The 17,605-nt window shown below is 44.5% G+C and overlaps 1 protein-coding gene across 1 annotated transcript in view; it reads right to left on the bottom strand.

Annotated features, from left to right (window-relative positions):
- Positions 1-16,052: 16,052 nt before the first annotated feature.
- Positions 16,053-17,605, bottom strand: part of VSTM2B (V-set and transmembrane domain containing 2B) — a 38,422-nt gene continuing 36,869 nt past the window's right edge. The window contains exon 5 of the mRNA XM_063141342.1: positions 16,053-16,437. Within this exon, the coding sequence (XP_062997412.1) occupies positions 16,349-16,437 (89 nt within the window). The 3' untranslated portion in view covers positions 16,053-16,348. The remainder of the gene's footprint in view (positions 16,438-17,605) is intronic.

Below are 17,605 nucleotides of genomic sequence, written 5' to 3'. Positions count from 1 at the left end.
CACAGGTGGCAGAACTTGTGGGTGTGTGCAAGAAAAGCAGCAGATCCTCCTGGCATTCCTGTCTGTTGGAGGACAGAGTTGTGTATTCCATGTGGCCTGCTCTCAGCCTAAACTAGTGGTCTCTGCCCTCAGATATGAGAGAGGACACTGTCTCATCACCAGTGTTGAATTCAGATTCAGCTGCTAGTCTTGCTAGCTTTTGCATATGGCATTGGGGAGCTTCTTGTCCCTTGCCTCAGCCAGCAAAACACCTTGGGCTGTTCCTAATTAAAAATATGGCTAAGGATGAAATCCTATGGTCCCTGGTAGAGCATCCCAGGGACATAGGATGTTTCTGATTCCCACAATCTGATCGTCCCTTGACGCTGATTCCTCACAGCCACTGTGGAAAGAACTAAGTGACTTCAAATAAGTTTGTGGAGGCCAATAAGGGGACATCATAGTGGGCAGGGAGGAGAGAGGAGAGGCCGGGATCTTCAGAATCATATGGCCTTTCCAGCCCCGGCCCCAGCAGTGCAGCTCCTCTAGATGGGCCCACCGGTCTGCCTAGAAGGGGAAAAATGAGGATGGAGAGGCAAGAATCATCTCCCATAGCTCCTCCTGCCCTGCCGGCAGCAGCCTTGCAAGGCATAGGAATCTTGGAAGCCTCTGAGATTGGAGGCTTTCATTTAGCTGGTGGCAACCCAAATAAGGTCCAACCCGAAAAAGCTGAAAAGACAACAAGCAAGGGGAGAGTGTGTCACAACTGGTACCTGACCACCAAGAAGGTCCTCTCTCTGGCAGACATTGTCTTCACCACAAATGGTGGGGCAACCCGCAGAAGACTCTCAACTGAAGATCTCAGTGTATACATCAGTACATATGGAAGCAGGCCTTCCTTCCCGTTCATGTCTGGTGCATTTGGCTTGATGAATCACCAGCTGCCACAACCTAAACTACACAACACATCCCATCCAATCTGAATGTCCCTGTGAGATTACAGCTGTTTATATTGCCCGGAAAACTGCTTAGATGGCAATGACTTAACAATGACAGTGGACTATAGGTGTTTTCAACTATGGATAATTAGATCAAAAGACAGCTTTGCATGGATATCGTAACAAGTGAATTGGACCATGATGGGTATAGCTGGCATTCTACTAGCAGCTATTTCTGTGGTTGAACTGGCTTGAAAAAAATGTGCCATAGCAATCTAAGGAAGGGCAGCCGGAGGTATGCCTGCTGAATCCATGTAGGATCTGTTCAAGTTATATTTAATATGCATGCATGTGTCTGATCATGGCTGGGACTGCTCACTTCTGCATTGTTCTCCACAGCAAATATAATGCAAGGGTGGGCAGATTTCAGTCTTGCAGAATCTACTAGGTTTATAATTACTAGAACCCAACAATCTGACAACACGAGGTTGGTGTGCCCTTAGAATGAAAGGATTCTTAGCCCAGGAGTTTGTTTTACCAGAACTGAACAGTTATCAGGGACTTGCTTGGGTTTTAACTTCTAAAGCCTTGGCGAAATACTCTTGCTACTACTACTACTACCAATAGTAATTTGTGTAGCAAGATTTTCCCTACCGATAATTGTGACGTTTGCTTTCCTATCTGGACCGAATTACCACCAATTACCCGCTACGTGGGATGCCAGTGTTGCTTTTGTCCCTTGATGTTGTAAGTTCAAGAGCAGCTGAGCCTCTTCCATTGCAAGATGATTTACTTTAATCCCCCTAAGTCATTGGGCTGACCTTATAAACCATTTTAATTATTGAAGCTAAATAGACTGTAGAAAGAGATCCGTTGAAATTATGGTATTTAGTCTCGCAATACTGTGCATTCATTATGGAAAGGAATTATATTCGTCAACTTTGAGGCTATTTGCCATGGAAGAAGATAGCAATTTAATGGAATGCTGTTGGTAAGGAATTAAACTTTGATACAAACTAGACAATGGCTTGCATTGCACATTCTTGGTCAAGACAACATGGAAGTCTTTAAGCCTATGAAAAGGGGACAAAATCTTGAGTTAAAATCTTCCAACCCCTTGTATGTTCCACTTAGGAAGTCCATTTTTCTCAACAACGCAAGACATACGATGTCATTGCCACTCTTCATTAAATGAAAAGAACTTGAACATAGTAAAAAAAAAAAAAAAAAGGCGAGCGTCCGTTGAGCTGATGTTTCATCCAAAGTGTCCCATATTTCACAAATGCATACATACACATTTGCAATTAGCACTTGCAAATGTAGTTAATAATTCGGACCACTTCTGGAATGTTTAAATTAACACATCTGGAAACTGTGTTTGCAAGTTGAACCTGAAGAGGAACATCATAATTTTCACATGTGCTTTGTCCTTTCTTCCAAATACATCAAGTCTGTACTGCTCAGTTAGTGGCCAATCTTAAGGAGGAACTAGACTCTGCGATATACACATGGTTGGCATTGAAAACAGCATGTGAAGTTAACATTCCATAAAGTTTAGTACAAACATACCTGATATTACACTGTAGAGTGCACTCCCATAGCCAAGTAGAGCTCTGGGTTTGAGGAAGGCTTAGACACAGGAGCTGTGAGTGCTGCCTCCCCCATTGAGGTGGGCAACAATCAGCCTCTGTCCTCTTCTTTATTTCCATCTGGAGAGGGTTGGGTGGGTATGTATTCCCACAGGGCATTGCACACAATTATAATGTTCGCTGGCCAGCATTGGAACACTGAGAAGGGGCTCCGGGCAGCTGCCAGACAATGCCGCCTGATGGCGCTGTGTGTGTTGGTAGTCCGTTGTGCTTTGGCATGCTTTTATCTTTGGTCTGCTCAATGAAGGAGAGAGCAACTCCATGTGATGCGGAAGAGCCAAGCTGGAATTGAAGTCCCTGTGTCTGTGGCCTATGGAAGTCGTCAAAGCTCTTTCAGTCTGAATTCTGTTTTGGAGACCATCTGATGGTGGGCAAGGCCGTGTGCAAAAGGGCCGTGGCCAAAATGCCAGCATCTTTTAACTTAAAGCTTCCCGTCAGTAACTAAGCCTTTGCAGAGGCATTTGAACCTTTTTTAAAAAGGGGGAGGGGGTCTGCACACAAGCCAGGGAAGCCTCCATCAATCAGTGGTAGGAGGAAGAGGATGGGGCCATCTGGGGAAATGTGGAGGGCCGGATTGGAAGCCTGAGCAGGCCGGTTTTGGCCCACGGGCCTGAGATTACACACCCCTGTTCTATGGGCACTTCCCCAGTGCTTGTGCCATTTGTTGTGATGCTCAAGACATAGGTGCACCCCACCCCCCCGTCTATTGCTACAAGCACTATTCTCTCCCGTCTACCATTTTCCAAGGGTAGTTAAATCTTTCTTTAGATCCTCCAGCTCTGCAGCATTTGAATTACCCACTTCATTGAACCCCAATTAGGTGGGAATGAACAGTGTAAGTGATTTACCGGTGGGAATCATCTATGGAAGTGCAGCGGTTTATATTGGGGTCGAACGCATCTCGAGAAAATCTAAACATTGCTGAGACACTTTGGGGATTCAATCAAGCCCTTTTGCAAGGAGCACAAAGCATTCCTTTCGACCTTATCAGGCTTTGGGTCTTTTACGGCGAAACGGGATACAATTCAGAGAAGAAAAGGGTGAGATGTTGACTCTGCATGGCTACGGCCCTACTCACTAGGGGAGGAGGAGGAGGAAGGTGGTTGAAGGGACAGGTTGAGCAGTTGAGGAAGGAGATGCTTTGGCTGTACCATCTCCTATTTCAGAGTTTTTAAACAGATAGGCGCCATCTCAATTCCCCATATTATATATTATTTATATTAAATAAATTTAGCATTTATTTAATTAGGCACAAATCTATTGTATTGTTAGGGAAATTCCCCTAACCTGGTAGCAAAGGGACGACTTCACAACTGGTCCAGAAACAGAGACTCTTTATTATCTGTGTGCACAGGAGAGATGCCCCTTACCTCGTACAAACCGACGGCAGAGACTCTCTAACCATCCTCCACATCAGCATACATCTATAACTTCCCAAGTTGCTCTGATGAAGTCATACTTTCCCCTCCTCCCTCCTGTGACTGATCACAAGTCCCATACATGTTCCATAAACAGAAACCCATTCTTACATAAGCAGTGCCATATTTTGGCAGCCTATGACTGGTACAAAATGTTGCATTCTGTTCTTTGATCAGCACCTCAAGGAGAGATAGGAATACTCTGGGTATGCTCTGACCCTTCAGAAATCCCTAGTCAGAGGGCTTTCGATGGTAAATAGATTAAACAATGCATGTAGATTAATAATAGATTAGTAAATAGGTAAATAGATTAAACAAGGCAACCAGGATGATCAGGGGTCTGGAAACAAAGCCCTATGAAGAGAGACTGAAAGAACTGGGCATGTTTAGCCTGGAGAAGAGAAGATTGAGGGGAGACATGATAGCACTTGTCAAATACTTAAAAAGGTTGTCACACAGAGGAGGGCCAGGATCTCTTCTCGATCCTCCCAGAGTGCAGGACACAGAATAACGGGCTCAAGTTAAAGGAAGCCACATTCCAGCTGGACATCAGGAAAAACTTCCTGATTGTTAGAGCAGTACGACAATGGAACCAGTTACCTAGGGAGGTTGTGGGCTCTCCCACACTAGAGGCCTTCAAGAGGCAGCTGGACAACCATCTGTCAGGGATGCTTTAGGGTGGATTCCTGCATTGAGCAGGGGGTTGGGCTCGATGGCCTTGTATTTATTTTTATTTATTTATTTATTTATTTATTTATTTATTTATTTCATTTATATACTGCCCCATAGCCAGAGCTCTCTGGGCAGTTTACAAAAATATTGTGTCTTCAAGAGATAAGTCATCACACTGGATGAATTCTCCACCCTAACTCTGCTATTCTATGATTCTATGTCTCCAAGTCTGTGTTCCAAGAGATCAAGACAGCCTTGGTGTTTTCTGTATCTTGTTGTTTTGAAAGGCACGAAGGTGGGGGCTAGAGGGAAAGTGTCACCTCAAATTGAAGGGCTTCAATAGGGGCATTTTCAGATTTCTCTGTCAGTATGCATGTTGAGACCGAAAAAAGTCCCACAACTCCCAGCATGCCCCAGCCAGCATGGCTGGGACATGCTGGGAATTGCAGGACTTTTCTTCGGTCTCAACATGCATAGGATTGCACCCTTAATATATTTATTTATCATTCTTCATAGCAAACCACAGCTGCCTTTTTTTGTAAACTGCCATGGCTCATTTCCAGAAAGGAGGTAGGGGAATGCAAAAATTATCTAAAATAAATAAATAAAGCAGTTTGCAAATAAAAATACATTTTTTAGGCTTTAGAAAGTATTGTTTTATTAGTGCAGCTAGATAATAAGTACAATGTTCTGTTCGAAGAAATAGAAGATTCAAAGGTCTCCTAAAGAACACCAAAAGGACCCAGAGGTCTGGATGAAAAGGTGCATGTTCCATAGCAGGCAAAACTGAACAATTGATGGTGCCCGATTCACCTCCAAAGGCAGAGAAGTCCATATATATTCAATGAAAAATGGCTAACAAAGTAAACAATAAAAGTGCACCGAAAAAATCCATACACTGATAACCAATAAAGCAACAAATAATAATAAAAAAGCAGTGACAATAAAATATAATACACAGTGCATTCCTGTGCACATCTACTCAGAAGCTATGACATAAGAGGAGTTATGCTGGATGAGACCAAGGCCTTAGCTAGACCTAAGGTTTATCCTGGGATCATCCTGGGGTCGTCCCTGCCTGCTCCTGGCATCCCCTGTCTGTCATTTACATGAACAGATTTGACCCTGGGATGATCCCGGGATAAACCTTAGGTCTAGCTAAGGCCCAAGTCTCCATCTAATCCTGCATTCTGTTTACACCGTGGCCAACCAGCTGTCGACCAGGAACCCACAAGCAGGACACAGGTGCAACGGCACCCTTTTGCCCATGCTCCCCAGCAACTGGTGCATATAAGCTTGCTGCCTCTGCTACTGGGGCTAGTACATAGCTATGAAGACTAGTAGTCCTCCTCCTCCAAGAATTTGTCCAATCCCCATTTAAAGCCATCCAAATTGGTGGCCATCACTATGTCTTGTCATAATGAATTCCGTAGTTTAACTATTTACTGTGTGAAGAAGTCCTTCCTTTGATCTGTCCTGACTCTCCCACCAATCAACTTCATGGGATGACCCAGCGTTCCAATAGTGTGAGAGAGGGAGTTGCGTGAAGACTTCTAATTGGTAGCGGTAGGACCCCTCCATCTGGAAGGACCCTCACTAAAGAGCAAATGCAAAGGGTATGCCATGCCCTTGTGTGTTTGTAAAAATGTCTGCAGTCTACGGAATGCCTGTCAATCAGGGCAGGGCTTTCTGTCGTGTTCCTGCGTGCGTGTCCTCCTTACATAAATGGATCTATAGCCACCACGTTCAAGCATCTCTGCCAGTTATAGCTTGTTTTTTCTTCTTCAAGTGACTGCATGAGCAGAAAGCGGCTGGGAAGGATATAATCTCAGCAGGCCTACTTAAGGGAATGAACGAATTTCAAATACCAAGTTTTATTGTGTTCTCGCTTCCCATGCACAGCTGTCAAACACTGTGCAGTGTCCAGGTAAACAGCTCCAATGTTCCCTTTCATGATTTAATTGGCTTTTCCCATTGTAAGCAACAAATCAGACGGCTGTTTTCTCTCTCCGATGCTGCAAATGCCAGCGGCGGCGGCGGCAACCGCAGCAACAGCAGACGATCACCGAGTCGAGTGAGAGGCACAGTATGAAACACATGGCCTTTTCATGGCTGTGAGCATGAGTGGTGCGCTCTTCCCGGCCTTGCAACGCCGTGGCGAGGTTTTAAATTATCCCTGGGTAATGATCCCTAAAACTTGCTGGAATCGCCCATGCGCGTTTATGACCGTGTTGACAAATCCTTTCTGCAAAACAGAAAACTGCTGGATGTTTCCTGTGCAAAGTTCCGTTCTCTCTGTGCTTTGGACTGTCATGCAAGAAAATGAGAAACCCAATGGGCCCAATAAAACTGTGCTCTTCTTAACACTTAAAAAACCAATTTTGGATGAATGAACTCACGGAGGGTTTTTGATCTGCAGCGCCTGTGAATCGTAGAATCGTAGCCATCTTGGAAGGCTGCAGTTCTATGCATACTTACCTGGGAGTAAGCCCAACTGAACACTGTGAGACTTACATTGGTGTAAAGATGGGTAGGATTCCACTGGTGGGCAGGGTTTCCACTAGGTGGAAAATCGTGGCACCCAAGTCCAGTTCCAGATTGCCAGCTCATGTTTCACACACTCCCAACACAGCTGTACAAAAATCTGATTTATACCAACTCAGATTATTACTCTGTCTTGCTCAATATTGTTTACTCGGACTAGCAGCAGTTCTCCAAGATTTTAGGGCCAAATTACACATTACTGGCTTTTCTGCATGAGGCTGTTAAACCCCTGTATTTACTTTCAGTTTTGTCACAGAACTGAGCTCTGAGCTCTGTACGAAGAGCATTTCCTTCCCAGCTTTTCTGCTACATAACCTCTAGGTGGCACTGAGGTGTAGCAGAATACTGGAAATACACAAGAACTCACCGCTCCTGAAGATGTGCGTTTTCTGGTTGGGGATCTAAGTCAATCATTTTTTGGAGAACTAAAAAGTCTTTTTGAAATCTGAGGAACAAATTCAACAAATCCTCCTCTTTCCCCACCCATAAACAGTGTTAAGTTGTTGTGATCTTCTGTCTCTGACGAAGCAGTTGAGAAACAGGTGGAAGAAGCCGGATGCCTGTAGTTTAGTTATTGTGAACTATTCAGTTATTGCTCTGCTTTTGTAAACCATTTGTGTTCGGTTACGGTTAACAATTTGTTTAGTTTTGTAAACTATTTGTGCTTGATTATTGCAAAACAGTTTGTTTGGTTTTTGTAAGTTATCATTGTGTTCTTACGTTTAATATATAAGTTATAAAATGTTTGTTCACCTATGATAAGTTATATAAAATGTCGGTTGACCACCCCAGTTCCTTTGATATCATTTAATATTTTAGCAGTTGTGTGCTGGTTAGCATTAATTTATTTTGTCAATTCCAACTGCTGCCTTCTGTATTTTTGTCCTGTGAATTAGAAGCCAGCCCCTGCATCCAAGGGGCACTGTGATTTGACGTGGCACTTCAAAGATACTTCTAATCTAGTGGTAGGTCCTGAAAGGCCTTGTGAACTGAAGATGATGCGAAGCACAGAGCCCTTGTAAAGCTCTACACAGAGCGCGACATCTGCTCCTAATGCGCCGTGACAGCCTGCACCTTAATAAGGCGCATGAGATCTTCTGAAGGAGCAACATTGGCCCCAAGGTTCTGTGGGTGAAAACTAGGACAGAAGCACTGTACGTCTCTTTTGCCCTTTGCAAACACAGTCAGTCAAAAAAGGAAGTAACGCTCTCTCAAGTATGTGAGCATGTGTTTAAATCACATCAAAGGAAGCAGCCAAAGTTAAGGGAAGAAAACAATATTGCACAGGCCACGTGGAATTAGACAGAGCCACTTGTGGGCTTCTGCAGGACTGGAGAGACTTGGGTTCAAATCCCCACTCTGACGCAAAAGTGTCCCTTTAAAGTCACTGCCAGATCTACACCAAGCAGGCTATGACACTTTGAAAACATTTTGCCAAATGTATATGGTGTGTCCTGGGCCTCAACAGTTGTCACTACTGTTATAAACTGTTTTAAAGCAGTAGTGTAGATCCTGCCTGGGTCATCTTGGACCATTTGCTCTCTCTCAGCCTGTTCTAGTGGCATCAATGGAGGTTCCTCCCTTTTTTAGCCCCCAAGGAGGGGAAAGAAATTTAGGGAAGAAAGGGGCTGGGTGGGAAAGTTTAAACTCCCCATCCCACACGTGGTGGTCCCAATCCAGATTGGAGCTCTGCACAGCTACTTAGAGGTCAAGAAACAGGTGAGGATTGGCTGCAGGTTATGCGTTTAATAAGGGTGACCCTATGAAAAGGAGGACAGGGCTCCTGTATCTTTAACAGTTGCCTAGAAAAGGGAATTTCAGCAGGGGTCATTTGTGTATATGGAGAACCTGGTGAAATTCCCTCTTCATCACAACAGATAAAGCTGCAGGAGCTATACTAGAGTGACCAGATTTAAAAGAGGGCAGGGCACCTGCAGCTTTAACTGTTGTGATGAAGGCAACATTTCACCAGGTGCTGCATGCATTCAAATGACACCTGCTGAAATTCCCTTTTCTATGCAACTGGTAAAGATACAGGAGCCCAGTCCTCCTTTTCATAGGGTCACCCTAGTTTAATGGAGCATGCAGTTTAGCCCTTGGATACTTGGGAACAACAGAGCAAGCTGTCTTATAGCAGGTCAGACAGAGGGACTGTTCACACAACATGCTAACCCACACTCAGGGGCGTCTGGTGCTCCTCCTTCTCACCACCACTGTTGTCTGGGCCAGAGCAAGAGGCAAAAAAACAAGTACGCTGCAATGGTGAAGAGGAGGTGCAGCTCCAGGGTCTGTGGTCAGTGGGGGCGTGCTGGGCTCTGGGCCGTCGGCAGGTGTCCAACCATGCCTACCCTTGACATAGGTCCTGTGCGCTACCACTGAGGCATGGCTCTTCCTTGCATCCACTCTTTGCACATCAGTTTAGCCCGGCATTCTCAAAGCTAGTTCCTCCAGATATGTTGGGCTTTAATTCCCATCATCTTGACTTCCATGCTAGCTACAGATGATGGGATTTGTAGGCCAACACATCCAGAAAGCTTGGGGCAAGGCTGGTTTAGCTCTTCCAATGCCCCTTTTTATAATATCTAAAGTGTGCCATCTCCACATCACCAGTTGAATTCTGATTTCGTTGTTGATTAAAATAATAAAAAGAAACCTTCCACTGCTTTGGATTCGTGCCCCTCCTCCCTCTCCACTCTTCTAATGTGATTAAAGGCTGTGGCAGGAAGGAGGGGGGAGAAGAAGCACCCCTTGATTATTACATACATTTTCCCAGCACACACACACAAAGCCCTTAATTGATGTCAAACCCTCATGCAGATAATTGATTCTGTGAGTAAAACGCAGAGAGTAAATGTAGAGAGAAAATAGAGAGTCAAGGACAATTTATTCATCTCAAGCCACGTGATTCATTCAGAAGCGGACTGGATCAGTGTTTAACCAGAGCCTGTAATTTAGAAAGACAGGGTTGGATTCGAAGGGGCCAGAGGTCTTGGGAGACACCAAAGTTCCTACAGAGATGGCAACTCTTCCAAAGTTTATCTGGAGCTCCTCCAGAAATGGCAACCAGCTGTTGACCAGGAATCCACAACCCACTGCTTGTGAGTTCCGGTTGGCCACTGGTCAACAGCTCGTTATGAACAGTGCTGGACTAGATGGACCCTTGGTCTGATCCCACAGGGCTGTTCTTATGTTCTTAAGGGTGAGGCAGAATGCGAATATTTCCCCCTACCTAAGCCACTAAGGCTGCTTACCTATACCCACTCAACTGGGAGTAGGTCCATTGAACTAAATGTTCCTTACCTCTGAGTCAACACGTATATGGCTAGCATGGTAAGATGCCCCTGCTCCATGATCTGTCGTTGAACATCCAATTGTCAAGTCATATTTTACTTGACCCGTTCTGTTCATCGCTCTGTAAGTACAACAGCAGGGTTTTCTGCAGTACACGTGTAAAGAGAAGGAGGTGGACACACACCTCCCGGAATTCCCAGGGTTACCTTTTGGGAAGACCGGTTTGCCTGCAGTTCTGTTACCCAGATGTCCCCAACCACCTATTCTAAAAGGCCCCTACAGCTTAGTTACCGGTAGTAAACGCTTTAAGCAAATTTTTGCTGGTCCTTTTGGTATTTTGGTCCTGCCTCTTTTTCCTGGTCCTGCCCACCACTGGAATGCGGTCCCCGGGAGCTAGTTCAAAATGGAATTTGGCCTCTGGGTTGAAAGAGGATTGACAATGAGCACGTCATATCCATCTATTTATTAGTTATTTATTAGTTATGCAACTCTGCACTAGCCTGGTAGCTGTTGATGACTGAATTCCATACAAGTCAGTGGGCTGGTGGAGGTGGAATTCTTGGTCATCGATGGGTACCAGAGTAGTGCAGGGACATTGAGCCTTGGTCCAAGTGCCAAACCCAGCTCTCCAGAGTTCCCCAGAAAGCCACGCCCCCTTCCCTGGCCCCACCCACTCTTGGCTTTCATGCCATTTCCCCCATTCTCAATGGATGAAATGCCTTTCTAAAGCTTGGTTACAGGCAATGAGAGATTGAAGCTAAACTATCCAATGACGTGTTCCATCCCTCTTGGGCACCCAGCGTAGAAACTAAAGAGGGAAGTTCCTGCCTCCACACCGAATAAAGAAATGCCACTCTCTGTTCTTCCTCTCCTATCCCCCAGCTGACTGATAAAACATTTTGCAAACTAGAAACTTTGGAGGCTTTATATACAAGGCTGCCTCCCGGGCCTGCAAACTGTGCATAAATTCCACATACAGGTTATGCCAGTGTTTCCCAAATTGGCATCCTCTAGTTGCATTGGACTGCATCCCCCATCATGCTGGCTAGGGATGATGGGAGTAGGAGTCCAACACAAGCTGCCAGGTTGGGGAAAGCTGGCTTCAACCCACCCCATTGTTCTGTTCCCCACATACACCCTTTTTACTTTCCCCACATATACGTGAAAGTTTGTTACGCGCACTTAGTGAAAGTAAAGTGAATGCACGTGGGATGGGGTGGGTGGGGGAGAAGGTAGGGTGACCCTATGAAAAGGAAGACAGGGCTCCTGTATCTTTAACAGTTGTATTGCAAAGGGAATTTCAGCAGGTGTCATGAAGAACCTGGTGAAATTTCCTCTTCTTCACACCAGTTAAAGCTGCAGGTGCCCTGCCCTCTTTTAAATCTGGTCACTCTGGTATAGCTCCTGCAGCTTTAACTGTTGTGATGAAGAGGGAATTTCACCAGGTTCTCCATATATACAAATGACCCCTGCTGAAATTCCCTTTTCTATGCAACTGTTAAAGAGTCGGGAACCCTGTCCTCCTTTTCATAGGGTCACCCTAGGAGAAGGGCTTCTTTCAACCAAGGCAAAGCCCTATCCCCCATTCCTAACCCTGCTCCCCCTGCCAGGGAGCGCACAAGCTGCCCTAGGTGACTCTGTGTTTGGAGACTCATTCCGTTTCCCAGGGGTCCCTTCTTCCCTAGCCTCTCAGTTCTCCCACGACAAGCCACGATACTGGCGGACAAATCAGAAAGCCAGAAGCCTGAGCGGCCTTCTCAGATCATCTACATCAGATTGCCAGACGCTGAGAATTAGCCACAAAGAGATGAACAACGCCGCTCTCGTGACCTGCTGGCGGACTTTCCTGAGGCGGCTGCTTGGGCCTCTGTTTGAAGCGGGTGCTGCTGAGCTGGAGGGACCGCAGCCTTGAAACAGTTTCCCAGTTCTTGCATTTATTCCTAGGGGAGGGAGAGTTCAGTTTGTAGTGAGAAGCTGTCGGTGTTTTGCCCGTGAGTTGCCTGCGTCTTTTGCAGGAGCCAAATCCCACAATTACCGCCATCTTCAGCTTGCTTTGTTTGTGGATACAATCAAACTGGTCCCCCGTTGAATGGCAGCAACCCCAACGGCTCCTCAATTAAGTGCTCCATTAAGGAATATTAGCGAGGGGGAGAGAAGGAGGGAGGGAGGTGTGTCCTGCCCACAGCTCTCACATCGGTTTCAAGTGCTCCTGAAACGGCACTCTAGGATCTACAGCTCAGTGAGGTCTGGAGTCCCCACCTTACTTTTCAGAAAGGTGCACAATCCATGCTTTCCATATTCCTGTACCAGCAGGGTAAGATCCATTCTTTTTAGTCTCGTGATGCGGTGATCCAAATACGGAGCAAACACGTCTCCCCCCCCCCCGCCCGTCAAAAGGCCAAATGCCAGCGGTGCCAGGTAAACGCCACGGGAAACAGTCCAAGACAATTCGAAGCCAGAGGCAGAAAATCCAAAGGGCGGCCTGCTACGTGGTCAAAAGTTCATAAACTGTGTGATGCTTTCACTAGGGTCCTAAAATATGCTCGAGGCGGTGGCTACCTTGCTTTGCCTGTCCTGGCTAGTGGGGCCTTGAGCCTTCTTGGCCACAGAAGAACTCCAAGGACAGAGATGATTGGATACTTAAAGCTCCCCAGAGGGTAGTCTCTGAAGTGGTGACCCCACTAGAGGTTTCTGTGGAGGAAGAGTCCCAACTGGTATTAGGGCCCCTCCTTTATTTATTTATTTATTTATTTATTTATTTATTTATTTATATAGCACCATCAATGTACATGGTGCTGTACAGAGTAAAACAGTAAATAGTAAGACCCTGCCGCATAGGCTTACATTCTACATCCCTGGTCCTGGAAGATGTAGCTCTACCCTCCAACTTGGACTGAGATGACTCTTGCTTTGAGTCCCTTCCATCCCTGGAGAACCCTCCTTCTTTAAAACACAGGGAGCTGCGCTATACTGAGTCAGACCATTGGTCCATCTAGCCAGTACTATTGGCACTGGCTGGCAGCTGTCTGGGGTTTCTCGCAGGAGCTTTACGTAGCCCTACTTGGAGATGTTGGGGATTGAACCTGACACCTTCTGTATGCAAAGCATGCATTCCACCACTGAGCTCTGGTCCCTTCCCTCCTCTACCCGAAGCCCAGAAAGCATAGGAGCCACAAACACCCTGCCAGAGCACACACATCTGTTTAACAGAATGCAAGGCTTTTCATTTCCATGCAGACGTCCTCCAGGGATTTGGAGCTTCGCTCACAATTCTCTACAACAGGGGCAGGCAGAAAGTAGATCGTGATCGGCTGGCAGATCCCTTGTTGATTTGCAGTAGATCACCAAGGATTTCTGTCTCCCAATGGTATAACAAAAGTAAGTAAAATTGAAAGCCTTTCTCTCTCTTTCCCCCCCAATCTCTTCCATGGCTTTGCTAATTGCTTATCTCTTAGCCTCACTGGCCCTCACCTGTAAAATGGGAGTATTAAGTAGATTTGTAGTTGTACATACAGCTGGTGGGAATGCGGGGGAGGGCCTTCTCGGTGGCTGCTCCAGTGGTCTGGAACTCTCTTACCGGGGAAGCTAGACTGGCTCCCACCCTGATGTGCTTTAGCAGGCAGGCAAAGGCTTTTTTGTTTCGGCAGGCGGTGAATGATCTGCACCTCTGTCTGTGCCAAGGACTTTTAAAATGGTCATTTTAAATGTTTTAATATTTGAATATGTTTAATTTAGTTTTAACTTTTGCATAGCTCTATTTATAGGTTTTAAATGTATACGTTTTAAATTTTGTAATGCCGCTGTGAGGCCCAGCATTGGACAAAAGGTGGGATGAAATAATAATAATAATAATAATAATAATAATAATAATAATAATAATAATAATAAGTGTGTATGGCTCAAAAGGTGCAGTAGGTAATTGGCTCCCCTCCCCACCTCCCCTCCCCTCCCCACTATTTTGCACCTGGCTCTGATTAGCAGATCTTGGGGTTCTTGTAAAAAAAGAAAAAGAAAAAAGGAGAGCAAAGCAAAGCAAAATAGATCTCACAAGCTCCAAATCCACCTACCCCAACTCTACAGGAGTATAGGATGCTTCAGCTGGCTCCAGATCAATGCTCCAAAGCTACATTCCTAGGCCCGATCTACACCAAGCAGGATATAACACGTTAAAAACGTTATGAAAACAGTATATGTAATGTGTCCTGGGCTTGAACAGTTGTCATAACCATTATAAACCGTTATAAGCTGTAGTGTAGATCCTAACCTAGCTTCCTACTGAGTCTTGGGCAGGATCTACACTACTGCTTTATAGTGGTATTGAAGTCCATTGGCAACAGTTGGGGCCCATGGACACATCTACACCAAGCAAGATATAACACTATGAAAGTGCTATGAAAGCGGCATCTGTCAATGGGCCCCAACAGTTGTCAGTGCACTTCAATACTGTTATAAAGCAGTAGTGTAGATCCTACCTCTATATACCGCTTTGAGGTTCATCCCACGTACTCGTTTCCCTCGAATTATCCCCATAGCGTAAAGCTGTCATTGTTATTGTTGTTAGCTAAATCACACTGTGGGCGCCGCCGCTCCTAAGATCCTTTTGCATACCAGGAAAAGGGTTTAAGCCGGGGGGGGGGGGGGAATGTAAAAAAATCATAAAAAAACGGATGACCCAATCTGATTCAAATTTGGTATGCGGAAAGCCCTCCTTAATTTCTATTACTGTGCCAATTTTGATGTCTTTCTCTTTAAAACTTACACAGATGTAAGCATTTGTTTAATTTGCAGTTTAAAAATATCAAACCCTCCTCCTGCGCCCCCAGTGGCCGCTTGGAGAATGACAAAAGATTCGCCCTTAAAGGGGTACAAAATAGGACGCTTCTTTTGGCTAGGAAGCACAATTAAAAGAAGATTGCATGAGAGTGCTTCACAGTCAAAGCAGATTATAAGCTGGAAAACTTCGGAGTCCTTTGCACGCAATTCGCAGTGATTGCACAGTATAACCCTGGTGTGATGAAGCTCTTTCATACCACTTTCATAGTGCTATATCCTGCTTGGTGTAGATCTAGCCATGGATAGCCAGCCTAATCCTGGGGATGTCCGAGGAATGTGAAGACATGGACTTTCACATCTTGGTACAGAAACATTATTTCAAAATCTCTTTTTTATTCAACTGTTATTCAGCAATATACAATACGGTTTATAAACAAATGTCTTACCTTGTTTCCAATCTTTTTTATTATTTAAAAATAAATATTATCGACAGTGAATATTCATTATGATAAGATGTGCCTTTTTTAAAATCAATGTTTTCAAAAGAAATAATTTAATTAAAAAAGAGAGAGGAGGGGCAGGGGGAGAGGAAATAATAATAATAATAATATAATAATAATATAATAATAATAATAATAATTAAAAAAGCCTAACCACAATAATCTACTAAAAATAGTGCTCTTCTTTAGAAGAGCTTCCCCACCACCCGTCTTGACATATCTTCATAAAAGCAACTGTTCAACAGTTCGTGCAAAATTAATTGTCAGAATTTTTCTTTTTTTAAAAAGAAAATTGGAAAAGTAAAAGATAGAAATAATAGCTACCTTGTGTGGAATAGGGCATTTATGCCATAGAATCTTGAAACTAGATGCATTATTTCAGGTGACTGACCTTTGTGTAATGTCCCCAAAAATATGCTTTCCCCCTTCCCCCTGTAGACTGTGTCATGCTTCTTTTCCAGTCTCTGTCTGTCCATCTTTAAGGTACTAGTTCTCATTGAGGGTTCTTTCCTTTTTCCTCCCCCCATTTTGTTTTAAGTCGGTTCCTTTTCATTTGGTTGAGGGTTATTGGATAAAGAAGTCCATCAGTGGTTTAATAATAAGTGTACAAGCTTATGCAACATTAACAGGAATGTACAGAGGAATGGATCTGTAGCGTAAATAGGTTCTGTACCTGGAAATGAAGCAGGGCAGGGGAAAAGGGAGGGGAAAAACAGAGATGAAGAAAAGAGAGGTTTAGTTTTTGCAGCAGTTCAAAAATTGTTCACACAAATATTACACTTTAGAGTAGAATTAGTGGTCACAGAGAATTCTTTGTTGCACTTTGGAGTTAAAATCTTATTTTTAAAACAACAACATGAACCTACCCGAAGTGAACCTACCCATATATTGGTCTCAACATCCAAGGTCCTCCTCCGGGTGCCTACTCCGAGGGAAGCTCGGAAGACAGCAACAAGAGAGAGGGCCTTTTCTGTGGTGGCCCCCCAATTGTGGAACAATCTCCCTGACAAGGCCTGCCTGGTGCTGACATTGATATCTTTTTGGCGCCAGGTCAAGGCTTTTCTTTCCTCCCATGCACTTAGCAATATGTAATTAGCTTGGGTTTGTTTTTGTATGTATTTGTGGTTTAAAATTGTATGTTTTTGTGATTTTAAATATGTGTATATTGTTTTTAAGTGATCTTATCCTATGGAAACCTCCCAGAGAGCCTCGGCTATGGGGTGGTATACAAATGTAATAAATAACAACAACAACAGGAAGATTGCATAATACGACTAGAAACCAAGTCATTTATTTACAGGAACCGAGAGAATGCAAAACGCAGATCAATGTTCTGTGTTCTAATCCAATTGATTATGCAGTGATAGGAAGTTTTATTTTTTACTTAAGCCAAAATTCTGTCAATTGACTGTTTGGTGGAAAGACAGATCTGGGGACATTGAATCCAGTCCCTGCTCACTCCCTGCAACAGATGATTGGTTAGATGTTAACTTTTTAAAAAGAGCAACACATGTGATTGACCTGGGGGATCAGGCATATGGCACTGACATGTGCTTCACCAACCAGATAGGGATATGCACACTGGAACCTGGTACACATCTGGTACACATCTGACCCCTATCTGGATTGGGACATGAAGGCGGCTGGACCATCAGCTTGCATTCTGGAGTGTCCGTAATTAATACCCACTTTAATCTCACATATGGTTTTTTGACAGATGATGGATTTCATCCACCCATTACTCTTAAGGAAAATGAAAGACAGTGTGGCTCTGTTCCAGCATTCCTTGATCAATCGGATGTGAACCAATTTTGCTTTTGGCCACAGGCTGCAAGATTCAC

This window comes from Elgaria multicarinata, chromosome 14 (assembly GCF_023053635.1).
Source record: "Elgaria multicarinata webbii isolate HBS135686 ecotype San Diego chromosome 14, rElgMul1.1.pri, whole genome shotgun sequence".
Taxonomy (NCBI): domain Eukaryota; kingdom Metazoa; phylum Chordata; class Lepidosauria; order Squamata; family Anguidae; genus Elgaria; species Elgaria multicarinata.
The sequence above is the reverse complement of the archived record's forward strand: the minus strand, read 5'-3'. Positions and strand labels throughout refer to the sequence as shown.